Below are 22,776 nucleotides of genomic sequence, written 5' to 3'. Positions count from 1 at the left end.
ATAGAACACTACAGCATAGAAATAGACCCTTCAGCCCATCTAGTCTGTGTCAGACTATTAATTTGCCAGTCCCCCTCGACCTGCATCCAGACCACAGCCTTCCATTCCCCTCTCATCCACGTACCTATCCGAATTTCTCTTAAACACTGAAATCAAACCCAAATCCACCACTTCCGCTGGCAGCTCATTCCACACTCTCACCATCCTCTGAGTGAAGGTCCTCATGTTTCCCTTAAACAGTTCACCATTCACCCTTAAACAACAATCTCTAGTTGTTATCTCACCGAACTTCAGTGGAAGAAGCCTGCTTGTATTTACCCATTTATACCCCTCATAATGGTGCCACATGGTGGCGTAGTGGTCAGCACAATCCCACTGCTGTCTATAAGGAGTCTGTATGACCCAAGACGGTGTGGGTTTCCTCCGGGTGTTCCAGTTTCCTCCCAAAGACATACCGGTTGATAGGGTAATTGATCGCTGTAAATTGTCCCACGAATAGGCTGGGATTAAACTGGGGGTTGCTAGGCAGTGCCACGCTATATTTCAGTAAATAAATTCAAAGAATTCTATACCTCTATCAAATCTCCCCTATGTTCACAGGGATTAAAGTCTTAACTCTAATCAAACTTTTGTTATAACTTAGTCTTTCACCCCCGGCAACATCCTTGTAAATTTTCTCTGTACTCTTTCAACCTTACCGACATCTTTCCTGTAGGTAGGTGACCAAAACTGCACACAATACTCCAAATTAGGCCTCACCAATGTCTTCTACAACTTCAACATAACATCTCAGCTTCTATACTCACTAGATTGATTTATGAAAGCCAACGTGCCAAAAGCTCTCTACGACGCTATCTGCTGTGACTCCGCTTTCAAGGAATTCAAACATCCTCTATTCAAACAATTGCTACGGATTGTGATACTTACAAATGATCCTCGGAGGTAAAAAGTTACAACTTGTGGGAAGACCTTGAAAGATGGCAGTGGAGGCCGTACACACATCGAATGATTATGAGTCTAAATTTAAGAGCAGCAGATTTAAAATGTTAGTCAGTATTCAAATATACAAGATGAAACACTATTTAATGGCAGATACACAGCAATTCTAAGGTTGCATCGGAATCAAGGAGTCCAAGTGGACGTTTTCAAATGGCCAAGTTCCAACAGCATGGAAACAAAGCAGTTAGCTGTCACTCTAATTACGGACAGAGAGGTGCAGAGGAGGTTTACTGGGATGCCATCTGGATTAGAGGGCACGTGCTATGAGAGGCTGGACAAACTTGGGTTGTTTTCTCTAGAGCGACGGAGGCCGAGGGGAGATCAGATAGAGGCTTACGACAAACTTTTGTAGATTATGAGAGGCATAGATAGAGTAGAGAGACAGTTGCTTTATCCCAGGGTTGAAATGTCTAATACCAGACAGCATGCATTGAAGGTAAGAGGGGATCATTTCAAAGGAGTTTTTTCCCTTTACACAGACAGTGGTGGGTGCCTGGAATGTGCCACCTGGGCTGGTGGTAGAAGGACTTTTGAGAGACGTTTAGATAGGCACATGAAAGCAAGGAAAATGGAGGGATATGGGCACTGTGTAGGCAGAAGAGTTTGGCTCAGCTGGCTATTAGATTACTAATTTACTCGGTTCAGCACAATATACCCATGATGGGGGAGGCTAGTACGAGAGGGCACGACTTAAGGATTGAAGGGCGCCCATTCAGAACAGAGATGCGAGGAAACTTTTTTAGCCAGGGGGTGGTGAAACTCTGGAATTTGTTGCCACGGGCAGCAGTGGAGGCCAAGTCATTGGGTGTATTTAAGGCAGAGATTGATAGGTATCTGAGTAGCCAGGGCATCAAAGGTTATGGTGAGAAGGCGGGGGAGTGGGACTAAATGGGAGAATGGATCAGCTCATAATAAAATGGCGGAGCAGACTCGATGGGCCGAACAGCTGACTTCTGCTCCTTTGTCTTATGGTCTTATATTGTGGGCCAAAGGGCCTGTTTCTGTGCTCGACTGTTGTATGTTCTGTGTATAGGTGTCCTTATCTAAATCATACCTCTTATCTATTGTACTATTTTGACCTCTCATTTATCTAAAATCTCCTTTAATAAATGACAAAAAGTTGCCCCATGTTGCGCACTCTAAACATTCCAGGAGCGCCAGTCAGTTGAATACTCTCTGGTAGATGTAAACCACTGCTCTAAGTCAATGTTTCTACGTCCTTTAAATTATCTGCAGGGCTGAAATGCTTACAATATTCTAAACAAGCCTCTTTACATTTAATAAAACCTCTTCCTTTCAATTCTTTTCTTTGGAAATAAATTCAATGCACTGCGTTTCTTAAAAATAATTGCATTACTAATCTAGTCATTATCTGCACAAACAGATTCTTTGGCTCTTGTGTTCTCTTTGGACTCTGAGGGGTAAAGGTCATTCAACCTGAGCACAACATGCTGAAGTGGCAACATGTCATCTTGCTTGAGGCCTATAGATGATGCAAACACTGAGACAGAGCTCAATGTCAGCACCTATAACCTTACTACTTTGCAAACAGCAGATGCCAAACTCTCGCTACCAGTGTAGTGCAGCCAAAAGTCACTCAGTGACCAACTGCAGTGGAAGCTCTGAGTTCTGCCGTTTGAGCCCAGACTCCCACCCTCCACCGTTGCATTGGTCTCGCGGGCCATCACTCCCTTGCCACCCAGTCACTGAGATCGTTGCTGCTTTCTCCATTGGGACGATTAGCACTTCTGTACAATAACAGCATTCACATACCTGCCCTGCTACTCAAGATGGTGCTATCTAACAACATGTTATATTGGTCCAGGGAGATCTCCATCCTTTCACAGACCCTGAACAGAGATTTTCATCTTTTCACTGACCCTGAACAGAGATCTTCATCATTACACTGACCCTGAACAGAGATCTCCATCCTTTCACTGAGGCCTGAACGGAGATCTCCATCATTACACTGACCCTGAACAGAGATCTCCATCATTACACTGACCCTGAACAGAGATCTCAATCCTTTCACTGAGGCCTGCATCAACATGTCCATCCTTCATGGCTAGCTGCTAGCTGTCATTACAAACAAACAACCACACATTAGCTTGGCTGTAGCCTATTGTGCAGAGATGTAGAACAGTTAGGAGAAGACAGGTACTAAAGGCATAGTGATTAATTAACTTACAGGGTAGTGGGATTAAAGATAATCCTGGTACTTTCAAGGCTTAGAAATGAAGCATAGGGCCATGGTTAGAGGGGATATCTCTTACATTTCCAAACCATCTATTAGATTACTATAGCAGGTGAATATGGCGGGTATAGCAGATTGCTTTAGAATAAGTATGCATTTACACTTCCTGTTTCAGGATGATCCTCCAGTAGTTACAGATCATTATATCACAGAATCAGCTCCTTCAGCCATCTGTTGTGCCCAGTACAATAGAATCTACGCTGCTCCCTAAAGTATTAATTTTCAAGTGACTGAGTATTAAGCAAATAAGAGAAAATCTGCAGAAGCTGGAAATCCGAGCAACGCACACAAAATGCTGGAGGAACCCAGCAGGCCAGGCAGCATCAATGGAAAAGAGTACAGTTGACATTTCATACCGAAACCCGTCGACAGGACTGGCAGGTATAGTGGATGTTTACCATGAAGAGCCAAAACAAGATAAGATGTGATATAATGAAAGCTAGATACCATGGTCTCTATGATAATGGTGAGATTTCCTTTCCCATCTGTCAGGGCCACATAGCTCCCACCCTTTTCCAAATGACCAGCAGTCTTCAGATAATGCCACCCCGGCTGAGTGAACTGTGTAGTGTGCGCTGGAAAAAGATAAAAGTTCATTTAAGCAAGCACGTATATGTTGTAACTCAGAAAAGATACAAATAAGTTTATATTGCTAACAAAATTACTGTTTGCAAAGTGCACATTATCTTTTGTATTACATACAAAATCCTAGCAGTACCAACTCATTTCATCTAATGTACTGCAATACAACTGAACAAATCATTTCAACCACCATTCACACATAATCAAATAATTTCAAGTCATCGTCTTGCCATTTTAAAATGAATTTCAAGCATTCAAGATTGTTTAATGTCATTTCCAGTACACAAGAGTAAAGGAGAACAAAATAATTGTTATTCCAGGTTACGATGCAGCATAGAAAAAACACAAAAAAAGATTTTAAAAAAGACAATAAATATATACTTAAGATAGCTTATACACATAGATTGATTGCATGCCCATACAGTGACGCTAAGCACAGGAGTGTCTGTACATAAGGTGTCTGACAGGAAATGAAGTAGTGATGGTGGGGGATGTGGAGGGGTGGGTTACTGGGTGGAGGAGTTGATCAGCTGTGCTGCTTGGGGAAAGAAAGTAGGCTGTTTTTGAGTCTGATGGTCCTGGTGTGGATGTTACATAGCCTCCTCCCTGATGGGAGTGGGACAAACAGTGCATGAACAGGGTGGCTGGGATCCTTCATGATGCTACTGGCTCTAATTTTTAAATAATTACTGTATTAAAATCATTGCTTATGTTTTTCACTCAATTGCTTGTAATCATATTATCCTGATAAAGGGCCTCAGCCCAAAACGTTGGCTGCTTATTCATTTCTATAGCTGCTGCCTGACCTGCTGCCTGACCTGCTGAGCTCTTCCAGCATTTTGTGTGTGGATGTGTGCTTTGCCCACTGCTCTTTTCCCTCTATACCAATGACTGTGTGGCCGGGCACAGCTCAAATGCCAGCTATAAATTTGCCAATGATACCATTATTGCTGGCAGATTTTCAGATGGTGTCAGGAAGGTGTACAGGACTGAGACAGATCAGCTGGTTGAGTGGTGTCACAGCAATAACCTTGCACTCAACATCAGTAAGACCAAAGAATTGCTGAGGACCAGATAGGGTAAGGTGACGGAACACATACCAGTCCTCATAGAGGGTTCAGAATTGGAAAGAGTGAGCAATTTCACATTCCTGAGGGTCAACATCTCTGAGGATCTTTCCTGGGCCCAACGTATCAATGCAGTTACAAAGGCGGCACAACAGTGGCTACATTTCCTTAGGATTTTGAGAAGATTTGATGCGTCAACACAGACACATGCAAATTTCTACACCTGTACCGTGGAGAGCATTCTAACCAGTTGCATCACCGTCTGGTATGGGGGGTGCAGTTCTATTGCACAAAGCTGCAGGAAGTTGTAAACTCAGTCAGCTCCATCACGGGCACGAGCCTCCGTAGTACCCAGGACATCTTCAAGGAGCGATGCCTCAAAAAGGCTGCATCTATAATTAAGGACCTTCACCACCCAACTCATGCCCTCTTCTCATTGCTACCATGAGGGAAGTGGTACAGAATCCTGAAGGCACACATTCTGAGCAAGAAGGCTGCGAGTGAACGGCTGATTTTCGGAGCCAAGGCAGTTTTTACCACTCAGGATAAAAGAGAGGCAAGACTGCACAGGCGCGTGACGTCAGCCAGTAGAGCGCGAAAGGTTTAAAAAGAAGACGGCCATATCCAGCGGGCAGCGTTTCGAACGGGCAGCAGTGATAGGGCTTTGGCTCAATGGGCTTAGGCAGTAATGGGACAAGGCGTTTACCTGTGTTATTTGCAGAAAGGAGAAAGTATGAGTGTGAGGCCAGTTTTCTGTGCTCAGTGTCAGATGTGGGAAGTCCTGGAGTCTCCCAGCCTCCCAGACGGCCATACCTGCGCCCGGTGTGTCGAGCTGCAGCCCCTGAGGGACCGAATTAGGGAACTGGAGATGCAGCTTGATGACCTTTGCCTGGTCAGGGAGACAGAGGAAGTGATAGAGAGGAGTTATAGGCAGGTGGTCACACCAGGGCCATGGGAGACAGACAAGTGGGTCACAGTCAGGAGAGGGAAGGGGAAAAGTCAGGTACTAGAGAGTACCCCTGTGGCTGTACCCCTTGACAATAAGTACTCCTGTTTGAGTACTGTTGGGAGGGGGAGACAGCCTACCTGGGGGAAGCAACAGTGGCCGTGCCTCTGGCACAGAGTCCAGCCCTGTGGCTTAGAGGATAGGGAAAGGAAGAGGAAGGCAGTAGTGATAGGGGTCTCTATAGTTAGGGGGTCAGACAGGCAATTCTGTGGATGCAGGAAAGACACTCGTATGGTTGTTTGCCTCCCAGGTGCCAGGGTCCAGGATGTTTCAGATCGCGTCCAAGATATCCTGCAGTGGGAAGGAGAACAGCCAGAGGTCGTGGTACATTTGGTACTAATGACATAGGTAGGAAAAGGGAAAAGGTCCTGAAAACAGAGTACAGGGAGTTAGGAAGGAAATTGAGAAGCAGGTCCACAAAGGTAGTAATCTTGGGATTACTGCTAGTGCCACACGACAGTGAGTATAGGAATAGGATGAGGTGGAGGATATGTACGTGGCTGAGAGATTGGAGCAGGGGGCAGTGATTCAGATTTCTGGATCATTGGGAACTCTTTTGTGGCAGGTGTGACCTGTACAAAAAGGACGGGTTGCACTTGAATCCAAGGAGGACCAATATCCTGGTGGGGAGGTTTGATAAGGCTACTGGGGAGAGCTTAAACTAGAATTGTTGGGGGGTGGAAACTGAACTGAAGAGACTGGGGAAGAGGAGGTTGGCACACAAACAGAGAAAGCTTGTAGACAGTGCGAGAGGGAAGATAGGCAGGTGATAGAGAAGGGACACGCTCAGACGGAAGGTTTGAGATACGTCTATTTTAACGCAAGGAGTGTTGTGAACAAAGCGGATGAGCTTAGAGCATGGATCAGGATGGAGGAGTTCAGAGACCGGGTGAGATCCTCGGAAATGTGGACATCAAGGAATTTGAAGCTTGATACATGCTCCACTACAGCTCCATTGATGTAGATGGGGACGTGAGTATAGCTCCTAGCATGCCAGAAGTTCACAATGATCTCCTTGGTCTTCTGGGTGTGAAGGGCCAGGTTGTTGTCAGCATACTGCGTGGCCAGGTGCTGGACCTCATCCCTGTAGGCAGTCTTGTTGTCCCCTCTGATCAGGCCAACCACCGTGGTGTCGTCTGTGAACTTGATTATGGAATTAGAACCATGTACAGGAACGTAGTCATAGGTGAAAAGGGAGTACAGAAGAGGGCTCAGCACACAGCCTTGAGGCACACCGGTGTTCAGGGTGAGAGTGGAGGAGGAGAGGTTGTATAACTTAACTGATTGGGGTCTGTTAGTCAGAAAGTCCAAGGTCCAATTGCAGAGGGATGAGCTGATACCAAACTGGCGAAGTTTGGCGATCAGCTTGGAGGGGATCACAGTATTGAATGCCGAACTAAAGTTAATGAACAGCATTCTCACGTAAGAGTTGGGGCTGTCCAGGTGGGTCAGGGCAGAGTGAAGTGCTGTGGAGATGGCATCCTCTGTTGACCTGTTGGGGGTCCAGTGCTGTGGCAGACAGGATTTCAGATGTAATAAAATTAGTCTCTTAAAGCACTTTGCAATGATGGGGGTGAGTGCAACTGGGCAGAAGTCATTCAGGCCCGATGGCTCAGGGGCAGGAATGGTTACTTCAAGTGCCGCGTTTTAGATGTTTCAGAAAGGACAGGAAGGGAGGCAAAAGAGGTGGGGGCGTGGCACTGCTGATCAGAGATAGTGTCACGGCTTCAGAAAAGGTGGACGCCATGGAGTGATTGTCTACGGAGTCTCTGTGGGTGGAGGTTAGGGACAGGAAGGGGTCAATAACTTTACTGGGTGTTTTTTATAGGCCGCCCAATAGTAACAGGGTTATCGAGGAGCAGATATGGAAGCAGATCCTGGAGAGGTGTAATAATAACAGAGTTGTTGTGATGGGAGATTTTAATGTCCCAAATATCGACTGGCATCTCCCTAGAGTGAGGGGTTTAAATGAGGCGGAGTTTGTTAGCTGTGTTCAGGAAGGTTTCTTGACACAATATGTAGATAAGCCTACAAGAGGAGAGGCTGTACTTAATTTGCTATTGGGAAATGAACCCGGTCAGGTGTCAGATCTCTCAGTGGGAGAGCATCTTGGAGATAGTGATCATAATTCTATCTCCTTTACAATAGCATTGGAGAGAGACAGGAACAGACAAGTTAGAAAAGCGTTTAATTGGAGTAAGGGGAATTACGAGGCTATCAGGCAGGAAATTGGAAGCTTAAATTGGACACAGATGTTCTCAGGGAAAAGTATGGAAGAAATGTGGCAAATGTTCAGGGGATACTCGTGTGGAGTCCTGCATAGGTACGTTCCAATAAGACAGGGATGTTATGGTAGGGTACAGGAACCGTGGTGTACAAAGGCTGTAGTAAATCTAGTCAAGAAGAAAAGACAAGCTTACAAAAGGTTCAGAGAGCTAGGTAATGTTAGAGATCTAGAAAATTATAAGGCTAATAGGAAGGAGCTTAAGCAGGAAATTAGGAGAGCCAGAAGGGGCCATGAGAAGGCCTTGGTGGGCAGGATTAAGGAAAACTCCAAGGCATTCCACAAGTATGTGAAGAGCAAGAGGATAAGACGTGAAAGAATAGGACCTATCAAGTGTGACAGTGGGAAAGTGTGTATGGAACCAGAGGAAATAGCAGAGGTACTTAATGAATACTTTACTTCAGTATTCACAATGGGAAAAGGATCTTGGTGATCGTAGTGATGACTTGCAGCAGACTGAAAAGCTTGAGCATGTAGGTATTAAGAAAGAGGATGTGCTGGAGGTTTTTGGAAAGCATCAAATTGAATAAGTTGCCAGGACCGGATGAGATGTACTCCAGGCTACTGTGGGAGGCGAGGGAAGAGATTGCTGAGCCTCTGGAGATGATCTTTGTATCACCAATGGGGACGGGAGAGGTTCCGGAGGATTGGAGGGTTGCGGATGTTGTTCCCTTATTCAAGAAAGGGAGTAGAGATAGCCCAGGAAATTATAGACCAGTGAGTCTTACCTCAGTGGTTGATAAGCTGACGGAGAAGATCCTGAGAGGCAGGATTTCTGAACATTTGGAGAGGTATAATATGATTAGTAATAGTCAGCATGGCTTTGTCAAGGGCAGGTCGTGCCTTACAAGCCTGATTAAATTTTTTGAGGACATGATTAAACACATTGAAGAAGGAATTAATGGTAAGACTCTTGGCAGTGTGGAGGATCAGAGGGATCTTGGGGTCTGAGTCCACAGGGCACCCAAAGCAGCTGCGCAGGTTGACTCTCTGGTTAAGAAGGCATATGGTGAACTGGCCTTCATCAATCGTGGAATTGAATTTAGGAGCCGAGAGGTAATGTTACAGCTATATAGGACCCTGGTCAGACCCCACGTGGGGTACTGTGCTCGGTTCTGGTCGCCTCACTACAGGAAGGATGTGGAAACCATAGAAATGGTGCCGAGGAGATTTACAAGGATGTTGCCTGAATTGGGGAGCATGCCTTATGAGAATAGGTTGAGTAAACTCAGCCTTTTCTCTTTGAAGCGATGGAGGATGAGAGGTGACCTGATAGAGGTGTACAAGATGATGAGAAGCATTGATCATGTGTATAGTCAGAGGCTTTTTCCCAGGGCTGAAATGGTTGCCACAAGAGGACACAGGTTTAAGGTGCTGGGGAGTAGGTACAGAAATGTCAGGGGTAAGTTTTTTTTACGCAGAGAGTGGTGAGTACGTGGAATGGGCTGCCGGCAACGATGATGGAGGTGGATACGATAGGGTCTTTTAAGAGACTTTTGGATAGGTACATGGAGCTTAGAAAAGTAGGGAGCTATAGGTAAGTCTAGTAATTTCTAAGGTAGGGACGTGTTTGGCACAGCTTTGTGGGCCGAGGGGTCTGTATTGTGCTGTAGGTTTTCTATGTTTCTATGACTCAGGAACAGCTTCTTCCCCTCTGCCATCCGATTTCTGAATGGACGTTGAACTCATGAAGACTACCTCCCTACTTTGTTTTTGCACTACTTATTTAATTTAACAAAAATATTTTGACTGTAATTCACAGTTTTAGTATTATATATTGCATTGTACTGCTGCCACAAAATGACAAATTTCACGACATATGCTGGTGATATTAAACCTGATTCTGATTCTTTTCTTCGATTAGAAAAAAATTCTACTTTCAGCGGGTTGCTTGAATTGTTTGGAGCATGAACAGAGAGGATGTCAGGAAAATTAAATAATATTGGCATCCACAACAGTAGAATTTTACTTTAATCAGTACCATGAAAACATCTTAGGCACAGTACTGAAGCCCTCTGTTAGTTGGGGTTGACCATGGAGGTTAGACTCTGGCTGTCATACCCATGCCAGGGCAGTACGATATGGAGAGCAAGCAGTTGCCCAGGCAGCAGGCTCCCCCTCTCCACACAGCTGATGAATCCATAGGAATGGCAGAGACCGATATGGTTCGGCACTATCAGCATCACAGGGGTTGCCAGTCAGCGTTGAACTCAATGTAGAACCGCCTTAGGGACGCCAGCTTCGGATTTTTCCTCAGGGTTTAATCCTGAAGCCTTCCCCATGAGTGGGTGTAGCCACAAGGCAGCAGAGGTTTGAGATCAGAGTTTTCCTTCTCCTTGATGAGCTGCCAACCAAGGCTGACGAACTCCATCAGCCAAAAGCGACTGGTTTTAAGGCACCAGTAACCCACCTTTGTCTCTTCTCCTGTCAGTAGAAATGGCTCCATTGGGCTGAGTAGATAAGTCACACGTGAAGGCCAGGAGCTAGATGATTTTTCTAATTCAGGTGCACACTATTTGGGGAATTTAATAGATTGTGGAAACTTATCCCCACTAACTCCCCACTCCCTGACTACAACAACATTAAGGAACCTGCACATGCGTAATCTTATTATTATTTGCTATCATGCCTGTTAACGCAGGGACCTAGCTGGGTAAATGTTTGTGCTCAGCCGGGACAAGGGGAAGCCAGCGGGCAGGCTGGAAAAGTTGAAGCCGGTGGAGAAGGAACCGATCTGGGTGCAGACCATGTTGTTGCCTGCTACTCGAAGACATCGGAGTTGGTGAGCGAAAGCCGCTTGCAGTGTAACCGTGACTGTCTTAGATGTTTCTCTCGCAATCTCAAGACCCTGTTGGACATTGGTGATGTGAGGTGCCTCAGGCCTGTTTCCCTTGTTCAGTGTTGAGACAGATGATGAGGCAGCATCGTGGCCTCATTGTAGCAAGGACTCGGCCTCAAGCGGGCTTGCCTGCTGCAGCAGTCCAGGTGAGACGACACTGGAGGTGGTTTAGCATGCAGTCTGTGCTCGGTTGGGAGCTGGCCTCTCCTGTCTGGGCTGCCCTCCAGTATTTGACAAGCAGAATGACAGGCTGGATTGCTGGGAGCTGCTCCATCAATTTGCATATCACTCAGGGACTTGGATTATATCGTTTTCTTGCAGAATGAGAGTGAGTGTGTGTGTGATTGTGTGAGTGTGTGAGTGTGTGTTTGTTTTGCACCTGGCCCCAGAGGAATCTGCCTCATTTAACTGTATCCATGTATGACCTGAATGAAAATTAAGCTTGATCTGATTTGATCTCATCTCATCTATCTTCACCTTTGATAACCCAAGCTACAGAACCAAGCATGTCAGCTGAAATCTGAGGTACCTAATTTTAATCATCTCCAATGTAATTTTTAACTCAACAACGTTGAGTCCTTGAAGAAGAGTTTTTACATAATACACAAAGCTACACCACCCAACCTCCCCATTTGATACGATGTTCTCCGAGTTAGAGTCAGGCCAATAAATGGTACTGAAGTAATTTCAATAAGAAAGCAAGAGTGATTTACTTTGAAAGTTTAACTTATTGTTCAACGTATCAATTCAAAATTCAAGTTTATTTATCACAGGTACACTGAAACATACAGCGAAATGCGCCATTTGCATTAACCAGCAGACCAGACGATGTGCTGGGGGCAGCCTGCAAGTAGTACCACAAATTCTGGCGCCATCATAGCATCCCCATAAACCTTGGCAAAGCAACACAGAACACAATGAACAACAAAACAAGCCCCATATTCCTCCCTCCCGCCCACACAGCCCTCCACCCCAGGTCAGACTGTCTTCAGCCCCGTGTAGAAAATGCACCGGGGTTGAAAATGATCTATGACAACTCACTTCAGATTAGCATGATGTGAGAAATGTGGAATTTTTAGATCCTATGATGATAGAAGTGTGCATTAATGTTCACCTGTAATCCAAATAGGCGACTGGACTTCATAGTGCCCACTCCATGGTTCCTCTGCTGTCATCAGCCCATCCAAACCAAACGGTAGCTCATTATAGTAACTTGCCAACAGATTCCATGCGATGGTACTAACACAGAAAAAGAAAAGCACTGAAATGTGATTTAACATCACAATAAACATCAAAAGCATTTTAACCTTGAGAGTCCTGATCTTTTCATTTTATGATTCAAGCATCTTCACAACCACGGTTAATGTTAGTGTGTCATGGTAGTGCAGGAATTGGCACGACACTATTACAGCTCAGGGCATTGAGAAGTTTGGAGTTCAATTCTGCCGCTGTCTCTAAGGAGCTTGTACATTCTCCACGTAACCATATAGCAGTGGTCCCCAACCACCGGGCTGCGGACTAGTACTGGGCCACAAAGCATGTGCTACCAGGCCGCGAGGAAACGATGATTTGGCGATATGGAACGATATGAGTCAGCTGTACCTTTCCTCATTCCCTGTCACACACTGTTGAACTTGAAATAACCTACCAAATGACACATAAAACCTAAAATAACACTAACATATAGTAAAAGCAGGAATGATATGATAAATACACGGCCTATATAAAGTAGAAATAATGTATGTACAGTGTACTTTCACTTAACAGAATTGGGAAGATTAAGCCAAAACCGATTTGTAGAAAAAAAAAAATTGGCACATCACGCATGCGCACACTGGTGCCCGCGCAAGGCTTCATGGTCATGGTAGTCTTTCTCGGGGTAAACACGTGTCCCGTATTTGACTGCTACTTTTGTCCCTTATTTGGGAGTGAGAAAGCTGGCAACCCTACTTGAACAACCACCTCCCACCCCCCACCCCGGGTCGGCCAGTCCACAAGATTAAGGGAGCTAGGGCTTTACTCTTTGGAGAGAAGGAGGATGAGAGGAGACATGATAGAGGTGTACAAGATAATAAGAGGAATAGATAGAGTGGATAGCCAGCGCACCACTGCTCAATACAAGAGGACATGGCTTTAAGGTAAGGGGTGGGAAGTTCAAGGGGGATATTAGAGGAAGGTTTTTTACTCAGAGAGTGGTTGGTGCGTGGAATGCACTGCCTGAGTCAGTGGTGGAGGCAGATACACTAGTGAAGTTTAAGAGACTACTAGACAGGTATATGGAGGAATCTAAGGTGGGGGCTTATATGGGAGGCAGGGTTTGAGGGTCGGCACAATATTGTGGGCCGAAAGGCCTATACTGTGCTGTACTATTCTATTGTCAATATTAAACCAGTCCGCAGTGCAAAAAAGGTTGGGGACACCCGCCATATAGGTTCTCTTTGGGTGCTCCGGTTTCCTCCCAGTTTAAAAACGTACCACTTACTAAGTTAATTGGTGGAAATAATTGGGAATACGTGTAGCTCAGCTGGTTGATGGTTCAGTTCAGTTGTTCTCCAATCTTGGCAATTTACTTACAAATGATTTTGTCACCATACAAGGAGACACCATCAGTGCGCTGTTGATTGTGGTGTGTCCTCCGAATGCTTGGCCTTTGTATACTTTTCAATCACTTGATCGGTTGCCATTTCAGAAACTATAGGTATATAAAGGCCAAGCATTCAGAGGACACACCACAACTAGCAATGCGCTGATGATGTCTCCTCATATGGTGATGAAACGTTTGCAAGTAAATTGCCAAGATTAGAGAGGAACTCAAGCCAACGAGATTAAATGGTCACCATAAATTGTCCTACAATTCAGTTAGTATTAAATAGGTGTGCTGCTGGGTGGTGAGACTCGTTGGCCCTGTTGCACACGGGGTACAGATAAGTAGTGGGTATCAAACAAATAGATCTCGTATGTATAAGGGATATAGGAGTACACTAAAGCAATAAATCAGGGAGGCAAGATGAGGGTGTGAGATAGCATTCACAGATAAGGTAAAGAGGAATCCTGGGAGATTCTGTAAGTACATGAAGATTAGTGTGGTTGTCTACTTGTAGGATGGGTCCCCATAAAGATCAGTGAGATTGTCTACTTATGGGATGGGTCCCCATAAAGATGTGATTGGTTGTCTACTTGTGGAGCCATGGGAGATGGGCTAACTCTTAAACGGGTACTACTTGTATGTATTTATTTGTGGAGCAGACCATTAAACATCACAAATTTAGGGTAAGACACATACTTAACTGCTTATTTGGGACAACTCTTAAAGAACATAAACTAATTGAGGAAATTGCTGTGATTTCCTTTGTTTATTTGGAACACTATAGCTTAATTGGGACAGGGTACTGTTGTTGAACAGTTTCTAACTAGCATCAGATGCGTGCATTTGTGTGGCCATTAGACACTACAGCATGCTTGCAGCCATCAGCTTTTTTAATAGTGTCAGTTGTGTGTACTTGTGCTCAAAAAGCAGTGATTTTTGTCTCTGATAGTTGGTGAGAAATAAGTAGTAAGACAATTCAGAACGGTTTTGCTCACTGCAGTTTCACTACATCAACAGGTTAGGAAGTGCCAAGAATTTGAAGGTATCGACAATCACCTTGAATGTTATAATGAAAATGAAGACTTGCAGGATGTAATTGTCCAAAACCTTTATAAAGGCACTCTATTATCTACACTAGGGGTCTGCGCTGATTTTGTTCTTTTACAATCAAAAGAACACGGCAGGAACACTGAATTAATACACCTGTCGATAACTATTAGAAACTAATACACAACTTTATAGTACTGTAGTAGTATTGATGGTGTTCCAATTTGTTCTGTATTTCATTTAAATACATAATTTGTTACTCAGTTATATGGTAGTTTATCTTTTTTATACCATTTTAACAATATCTAAGAAACTTTGCCTAATTGGGACAGCCACTTAATTAGACCAAAATGTATTGGTCCCCATGTGTCTTATCTATGTTTGTACTTACGACGTCATATTGCCATTAACGTAGTTCTGGTTAAGTATTCGAGCCCAACACCCTCCTCCTACGTTATTATTGACAGTACTGTAGTCCTCAGATGACCATAGCTTTTTGCCTGTCTTCCTAGCATTGCTGCTTGAAATAGTTCCGGGATAATGGGCTCTATGGAATGAAACAGGATGTTCATAATAAATACAAAATGCATTTCATTTTTTAAACAACGTGCATTTATATCATACATTTAATACAGCAAAAGATCACCAACTGATTAATAAACAGAAATAAAAAAATGCATATTTTGACATCAGGGAGGAGATACAGAAGCGAAAAGGCACAAGCTCAATGATTCAGGCAGAGAGACTGCAATATAATTTTATTTATTTATTTTAATTTTATTTTATTTAGAGATAAGAGTTAGAACAGGCCCTTTGAGCTGCTCTGCCAGCAACCCACCTATCTAACCCTAACCTAATCACAGGGTAATTTACAATGACCAATTAACCTACTAATTGGTACATCTTTGAACCGTGGGATGAAACCCAAGCACCCGGAGGAAACTGACATGTTGACAGAGATGACATACACACTGCTTACAAAAAACTTCTTCACTCAGAGGATCGTGAAAGTATGGGATGAGCTGCCCGCGCAAGTGTCACATTCAAGCTCAATTTCAATGTTTGTGAGATATTTGGGTAGGTACGTGAACGGTAGGGGTATGGAGGGCTATGGTCTGGGTGTAAGTTGATGAGAGGAGGCAGTTTAAATGGTTCAGAATTGACTCAATGGGCCAAAAAGCTGCTTCTGAGCTGCATTTTTCTATGACTCTATGATGTTAGAATTGAGCTCTGAACTCTGATGCCTCGAGCTGTAATGATGTCACACTAACCGCTATGCTAATGTGGCACCATTGAGACAATGATATCACAGTTGTGAGATTTAGTAATTTTACAGAAACGTCACTAAGTTACAGAAAAAGCTAGATGGTTGCAAATTGGAAACTGCAATAGCAAATAACAAGGAACGAGTGATATAGAGGAAGAAAGAGGAATATGCACAGATAATGCTACAAGGAAATTATATGAAAGTGGCAGTTATGACAGGTAGGGAGAGGCAAAGCAGGCACATAAACGAGACAAACAAGATGTTTGGGGTAATGATCCAGAAACACAAATCCATTCATGGAGACAGCAGCTAAACAATTCAAATTTGTGAATTACATACAGTGGATTCTGGTTAATTGGGCCAACAGTTATTCAGGGCAGCTGTTTGTTTGGGACCACTGTTAAAGAACAAAAACAAAATTGAGAAAAACAGATGGGATTCCCTTCATTTATTTGGGACACAATGCCACTCATTTAGGACAGGAGAGTTTCTGAACAGTTAGTCATACGCATTTGTGTGGACACCACAATGTGTTTGGAGCAATCAATTTTTTCCAATAGCGTCAGTTGCATGTGTTGGGCTCAAAAAGCAGTGATTTTTGTCACTGATAGCTGGTGAGAAATAAGCAGTAAGACAATTCAGAACTGTTTTGCTCATAACGGTTTAAAGCATCCAGGCTTGGAGATGTCAGAAATGGCTGGGAGTGAAAATGAAATGGCTTCATTACCTCAACAAGTTAGGAACTATGAAGGGATTGACAATAATCCTGAATGTTACAATGACAATGAATTTTGGAAGATGCAATCATCAAAAATATTGTATGAAGTTAGTCCATTATCTGCGCAAGGTGTCTGCGCTGATTTTGTTCATTTACAGACAAGCCGGGTAGCAGGGTGAAGATACATCTCTACCAAAGGAGGTTTAAGGCACTCCTTCCCTCCGCTAGTCTGCAGGTCACTCTTGGGCGAGGGGTCGCATCTGCTTACCCACACCCCCCCACCCCGATCAGGGTCATGTGAAGCCATGGGAGCAGCTGGTTCATATCATAAGCCCTGATTATGTGATCACTGACACCAGGCAGACAATCTCTGAAGAGTATTGATAATGGCTAGGGTCACCCGTCATGTAAAGACACTGCTCAGAAGAAGGCGATAGCAAACCACTTCTGTAGAAAAATTTGCCACGACCATTCATGGTCACGGAAAGGCCATGATCACCCATGTCATACGACTCTTCGACCACATCCTGACCCAGACCCGCTACCACAGCCACGTCTCCTTCCTAGGAACGTGTCACCTACCTGCCTTCTCCTTCCCACCCTCCCCCACTTTCTTTAGAGGTCCCCTGCCCCCTCACTCTTCAGTTCTGATGAAGGGTCTCAGCCCTAAACGTTGACTGATCGTTTCCATGGATGCTGCCCGACCTCCTGAGTTCCTCCAGCGTGTTGTGTGTGTTGCGTTCACAGGTTAGTTGACGTGTATATATTTCCAATTAATTAATTATTTCAAATCTCAACATTGAAACAGTTATTGCTATGCCTAGTCTTTCAGATGAAGATGATGTAGCCACTGTAACATACACAAAATGCTGAGGAACTCAGCAAGTCAGGCAGCATCTATGGAAAGAAATAAAGAGCCAACATTTTAGGATGAGAACCTTTCTCTTGGCTGAAATGTTGACTGTTTATTTCTTTCCATAGATCTTGCCTGATCTCCTGAGTTCCCCCAGCATTCTGTATGCATTACTCTGGATTTACAGTATCTGCAGAATCTCGTATGCTTAAGGTGTAGCCATTGCTGCTCTGGGATTCAATGGTGACACATCTTAAAAGAAAGCATCATTGGGGCAGCATGGTAGCACGGTGGTCAGCAATACCAGAGACCCAGGGTTCAATTCCCACTGTCTGTAAGGAGTTTGGATGCTCTTCCCGTGACCGTGTGGGTTTACACTGGGTGCTCTGCTTTCCTCCCGCAGTCCAACGATGGGCCTGTAGTCACTAGAATTCAGAAGACCAGGAGATTGGGGCTGAGCAGAAAATTGGATCAGCCATGATGAAATAGCCAAATGGCCTATTTCTGCTTTATGGCCTTATGGTTTTAACCTGAGCTTAATCACGGGATAACTTACAATGACCAATTAACTTACTAATTGGTGCATCTGAGTTGCAAAGCAAAAGGGAATAGTAATGGAACAAATGAAGAAGTAAAAGTTGGTGTTAAGTGACAAGTATGGGAATAACAGAATCATGCTATCATTTCTATTCTCCCCATCCCAATTTATCTGCATCAGTCCCTGGAATACACTGCCTGGGGTAGTGGTAGATGCAGATACATTCGGGACTTTTAAGAGACGTTTAGATAGGCAGGTGAATGTGAGGAAAATAGAGGGATATAGACATCGTGTAGGCAAAAGGGATTAGTTTACTTTGCCATTTGATTACTAATTTAATCTGTTCAGTACAACACTGTGAGCTGAAGAGCCTGTTCTGTGCGGTACTGTTCTATGTTCCTGAACAGACTTTCAAGCAGGGGCTACTGATCTTTTTTATGCCATGGAGCCTTACCTTCAACTGATGGTAAGGAATAAATTACAGGAGTACATTTCTGACCTTGCCATAAAACTGTTTGTACAATTCTAACTACAGTTCGTACATGTTGTTATTTCAACATGAGTACCTCTGATTGTTTTTACTTCTGTTTAGATAAAACCATCAATCAGCAGTATTTACATATTACACTAATGTCCTGATCTGCTGAATATCCCCTGCATTTGCTACGTTTTCAAAAAATTCTTAAATACTTGAATTCAATTTTATTTTTTAAATTAACTAAGGCCCCTCTGTAAAAATTACTTTCATCTCTGGAAAAAAAATGAACAATGCAAATTTTATGTTTTTCGATACTATCCAAGAGCAACTTTACTTACAGAACATTTTTCATTTAGATGAAGTAGTTCAAATAGCTTTACAATGGGATAAAAGTACAAATGTGAAAATAAAAATGTAAATAAAAGACAAAAAGAGTTAGTTAAAAGGTTAAATACAGTATCGTGTAAAAGTATTCAAACCCCAAACCATTCCCCCCGCCAAATGAGTCTTACAACCAGGAATTTTGGTCAATTTAACTGAGAATCTTTATTTGAGAATCACATGCTCTTCCCCACCAACACCACCACCAAGAGTAGAGCCAAAAAAAACAAGGAAAATTGTAAAGCATGAAAAACTAAAAATTCAAAACCTGAAACATCAGCAGTTTAAAAGTATTCATCCCCCTTTGCTCAGTACTTTGTTAAACCACCCTCACAGCTATTACAGCCAGTAGTCCTTTTGGACAAGTCTCTATCAGCTTTACACAATATGATGGAGCAAGATTTGCCCATTCCTCCTTGTAAAATTGCTGGAGTTGTGCCAGGTTAGTAGGAGAGCAGAGGTGGCCAACAATCTGAGGTCTTGCCAGAGACGTTCAATCAGATTAATGTCAGGACCCCGACTGGGCCACTCAAAGACATCACTTCTTCGTCATTTGAAGCCACTGAAGGACTGCTCTAGCAGCGTTCTCTCTGCTGAAAGACGATCTTCCTCCCCAGTTTAAGCTTTCAGCCAGAAGCGAGCAGGATTTTTATCCAGGATCTCTCTGTATTTAGCATCTTCCCATCAATCCTGACCAGATTTTCAGTCCCTGCTGCTAAACAGCATCACTATGGCCTGAGGTGGCTTCTGCCATACTTTACGGTAGTGATGGTGTAACTGAGCTGATGCAATGTTAGATTTACGCCACATTTACCACAAAAAAAAGCATATCCTTGCCCATAAAGACTTTGCAAAGCATAACTTAGAAGACACTGTAAAGATGTGGAAGGAGGAATTGTGATCAAATGAGACTAAAGTGGAACTTCTTGTCCTCAACACCAAGCGGTACGTGTGGTGTTTTTGGCAAAGCTAATAGATTCTTACCCAAAAGACTACTGATTTTAACAACTGTGAGAAGTGGGTCAACTAAGTACTGAGCTGTGCATATGCTTCACAGTTGAAAACTTTTGAACTGCTGACATTTCAGTTTTTTAGTTTTTCATGCTTTACAATTTTCCGTTTTCTTGGACTCCACAGTGAAAAAAGGAGCATGTGAGTAAATTTATTTCACAAATAAAAATTCTCAGTTAAATTGATCAAAATCTCTGGTTGTAATACTTATTTATGTGAACAAAGGGTTAGGGGCTGCATACTTTTACAAGGCGGTATAAATTGGTTTTGAGATGGTGTTTAAAAGCGTTAACTGAGTCTGCATCCCTTATAGTTTTAGGTATTGAGTTCCACAGTTTAGGAGCGTAGCTTCATAAAGCAGACCCGCCAGTTATCTTTCAATTTAAGAGAAGGGCAGAAGACGACCTGAGAGTTTGAGCAGGATTATAAAACAAAAATGATTCTGTGATGTACTCGGTCCCAGTTCATTGAGAGCTTTAAAATCAAGTAAAAGAACTTTAAAATCAATTCTGAAAGATACAGGAAGCCACATCAGAGTTGCTAGGATGGGAGTGATAGGTTCCCTCAACCTGGTCTGAGATAAGAGTCTAGCAGCGATGTTCTGAATGAGTTTGAGAATGAATGGCAGGAAGAAATGCCTACCCTATGATGTCGACCACATCACTGAGCTCAGTATGAAGCACATACCAAGATATCGGTTCCCAAAGATTATCGCTGGCTATGATTTTCACCTGCTCTAGACCCATTTTGTCCAGGGTATCTCTCAGCAGCTTGGCATAAAAAAATACAAAATTAGAGAAAATATTAGCATTTTAAACATCAATGTGCATTTGCAATTAAAGTTAAGAGTGAAGAAAATGTGTCACAAGGCCTATATAGAATGGACGTTGAAAGGATGCTTCCAATAGTGGGGGAGTCGAGGACCAGAGCAGACATCCTCAGAATGCAGGGGATGTCTATTCAGAACAGAGATGAGGAGGAATTTCCTCAGAGTAGAGGGGTGTCCATTGAGGACAGAGATGAGGAGGAATTTCCTCAGAGTAGAGGGGTGTCCATTGAGAACAGAGATGAGGAGGACTTTCCTCAGCCAGAGGGTGGGTAACCTGTGAAATTTGTTGCCATGGATGGCTGTGGAGGCCAAGTCATTGAGTACATTTTAAGTAGAGGCTAGTAGGTTCTTGATTAGTCAGTGTGTCAAAGGTTACAGGGAGAAGACAAGAGAAGACATAGTATTGTGGGCTGAAGGGCCTGTAGTTTTTCTATGTTCTAATGGGGTTGAGAGGAATAATAAATAACCATGTTGGGACAGCAGAGTACACCCGATGGGCCGAATGGTCTAATTTTCTCCCATGTCATATGGTCTCCAAGACAGAATTGAGGGTACCTGAAGACAATGTTTCAGATATTGGAAGCACTTTTAAAAATGTGACAAATAAAACTAAAGACTGCTTGGTGGTGTAAAAATTTTCTTCAGTGCATGGCACTCTGTAATCCATCCTGCATTGACATCTGGATTTCCTACTCCCAATTTCAAAGAAAATTGCTTGCTGATACATTTAATGGGAGAATGAGTACAGGTCAAGCCATGCTTTCATACAACAGAATACAGACGACAGAAAAAATAAATTGCTTCAAATAAATTGAGGTTTAAATGTGGGTGACAGTGAAGACAGTTCCTAATGATCAAGCGAAAAAAATTAGCAAGCTCACATTTCACGAGCGACCATTTCGCAACATCAACATGAAAACGAAAGGAAGAGAACGGACAAGTTTTCATTTACTGAAAAATAATTCCAAATGCAATGCCTTAGCAACAATTTATGGCATTAAAAGAACCTTCCTGTATATGGAGCAATACACACAAAATGCTGGAGGAACTCAGCAGGTCAAGCACCATCAATGGAAAAGAATAAACAGTCGACGTTTTGGGCCGAGACCCTTTTCTAAGATGTACCGGTTAGGTTAATTGGTGATTGTAAATTGTTTTGTGATTAGGCTAGGTGGGTTCCTGGGTTTTAGGCTCATTGGGCCAGAAAGGCATGCTCCGTGCTGTATCTCTAAAGAAAATAAATCATACCAAGAAATTGGTGCAAGTCTTGAATTTGGAGCTACTTGTCAAAAATGGTGATCACAGAACTATCTATCTTTACACATAAAAACACAAGATTCTGCAGATGCAGGAAATCCGGAACACATATAAAATGCTGGAGAAACTCAGCAGGTCAGGCAGCATCTATGGAAATGAGTTAACAGTCAACATTTCGGGCCAAGACCCTTCCTCAGGACTGGAATGGAAGGGGGAAGATACCAGATTAAGAAGGTGGGGGGGGGGGGGGAGGGAGAGGACAAGCTAGAAGGGGATAGCTGAAGCCAGGTGGGTGGGAGACGGAGAATGGGAATGAAGTAAGAAGCTGGGAGGTGATAGGTGGAATAGGCAAAGGACTGAAAAAGGAGGAATCTGGCAGGAGAAGAGAGTGGACCATGAAGGAAATGAAATGAGGAGGGGCACCAGGAGGAGGTGATAGGCAGGTGAGAGGCCAGAGTGGCCGCTGTAAGTGGAGTTGCCAAACTTAGTGGTTTATAACATTTGAGTTTAAACTGGACTAAACTTTGCTGAATGGAATTGGTGAAACAATTATAGTGTAGTACAGCATGGAAACATATGACTTAGCAAAAGGAATGGTCCCTTTGCCCCCACTCTGCATGTCAGAGCCATGTACAGTATTGTGTACTGTCCATTTATTATGGGGACGTCACTTGAGTGTGCGGGGGGGGGGGGTAAAAGCGAAGGGAATAAGTTACGTATTTACGCTTCTTTCAAGGCAGTTTGTAGCTTGGGGCCGGTGAAGGTCACATCTTTGCTGA

General features: G+C 43.5%; 1 protein-coding gene across 4 annotated transcripts in view; it reads right to left on the bottom strand.

The window, feature by feature from the left end:
- The window catches only part of galca (galactosylceramidase a), an 82,391-nt gene that overhangs the window by 21,750 nt on the left and 37,865 nt on the right, over positions 1–22,776 (bottom strand). For 2 of the 4 annotated variants that reach the window (XM_072274520.1, XM_072274539.1), the window contains 5 exons: positions 20,554–20,681; positions 15,057–15,212; positions 12,146–12,270; positions 3,701–3,828; positions 928–1,017 (listed from right to left, as the gene is read on the bottom strand). In XM_072274520.1, coding sequence (XP_072130621.1) covers positions 928–1,017; positions 3,701–3,828; positions 12,146–12,270; positions 15,057–15,212; positions 20,554–20,681 — 627 coding nt within the window. The remainder of the gene's footprint in view (positions 1–927; positions 1,018–3,700; positions 3,829–12,145; positions 12,271–15,056; positions 15,213–20,553; positions 20,682–22,776) is intronic. The other 2 variants (XM_072274530.1, XM_072274511.1) reach the window with 1 other exon arrangement.

This window comes from Mobula birostris, chromosome 1, assembly GCF_030028105.1.
Source record: "Mobula birostris isolate sMobBir1 chromosome 1, sMobBir1.hap1, whole genome shotgun sequence".
Lineage (NCBI taxonomy): Eukaryota > Metazoa > Chordata > Chondrichthyes > Myliobatiformes > Myliobatidae > Mobula > Mobula birostris.
The sequence above is the reverse complement of the archived record's forward strand: the minus strand, read 5'-3'. Positions and strand labels throughout refer to the sequence as shown.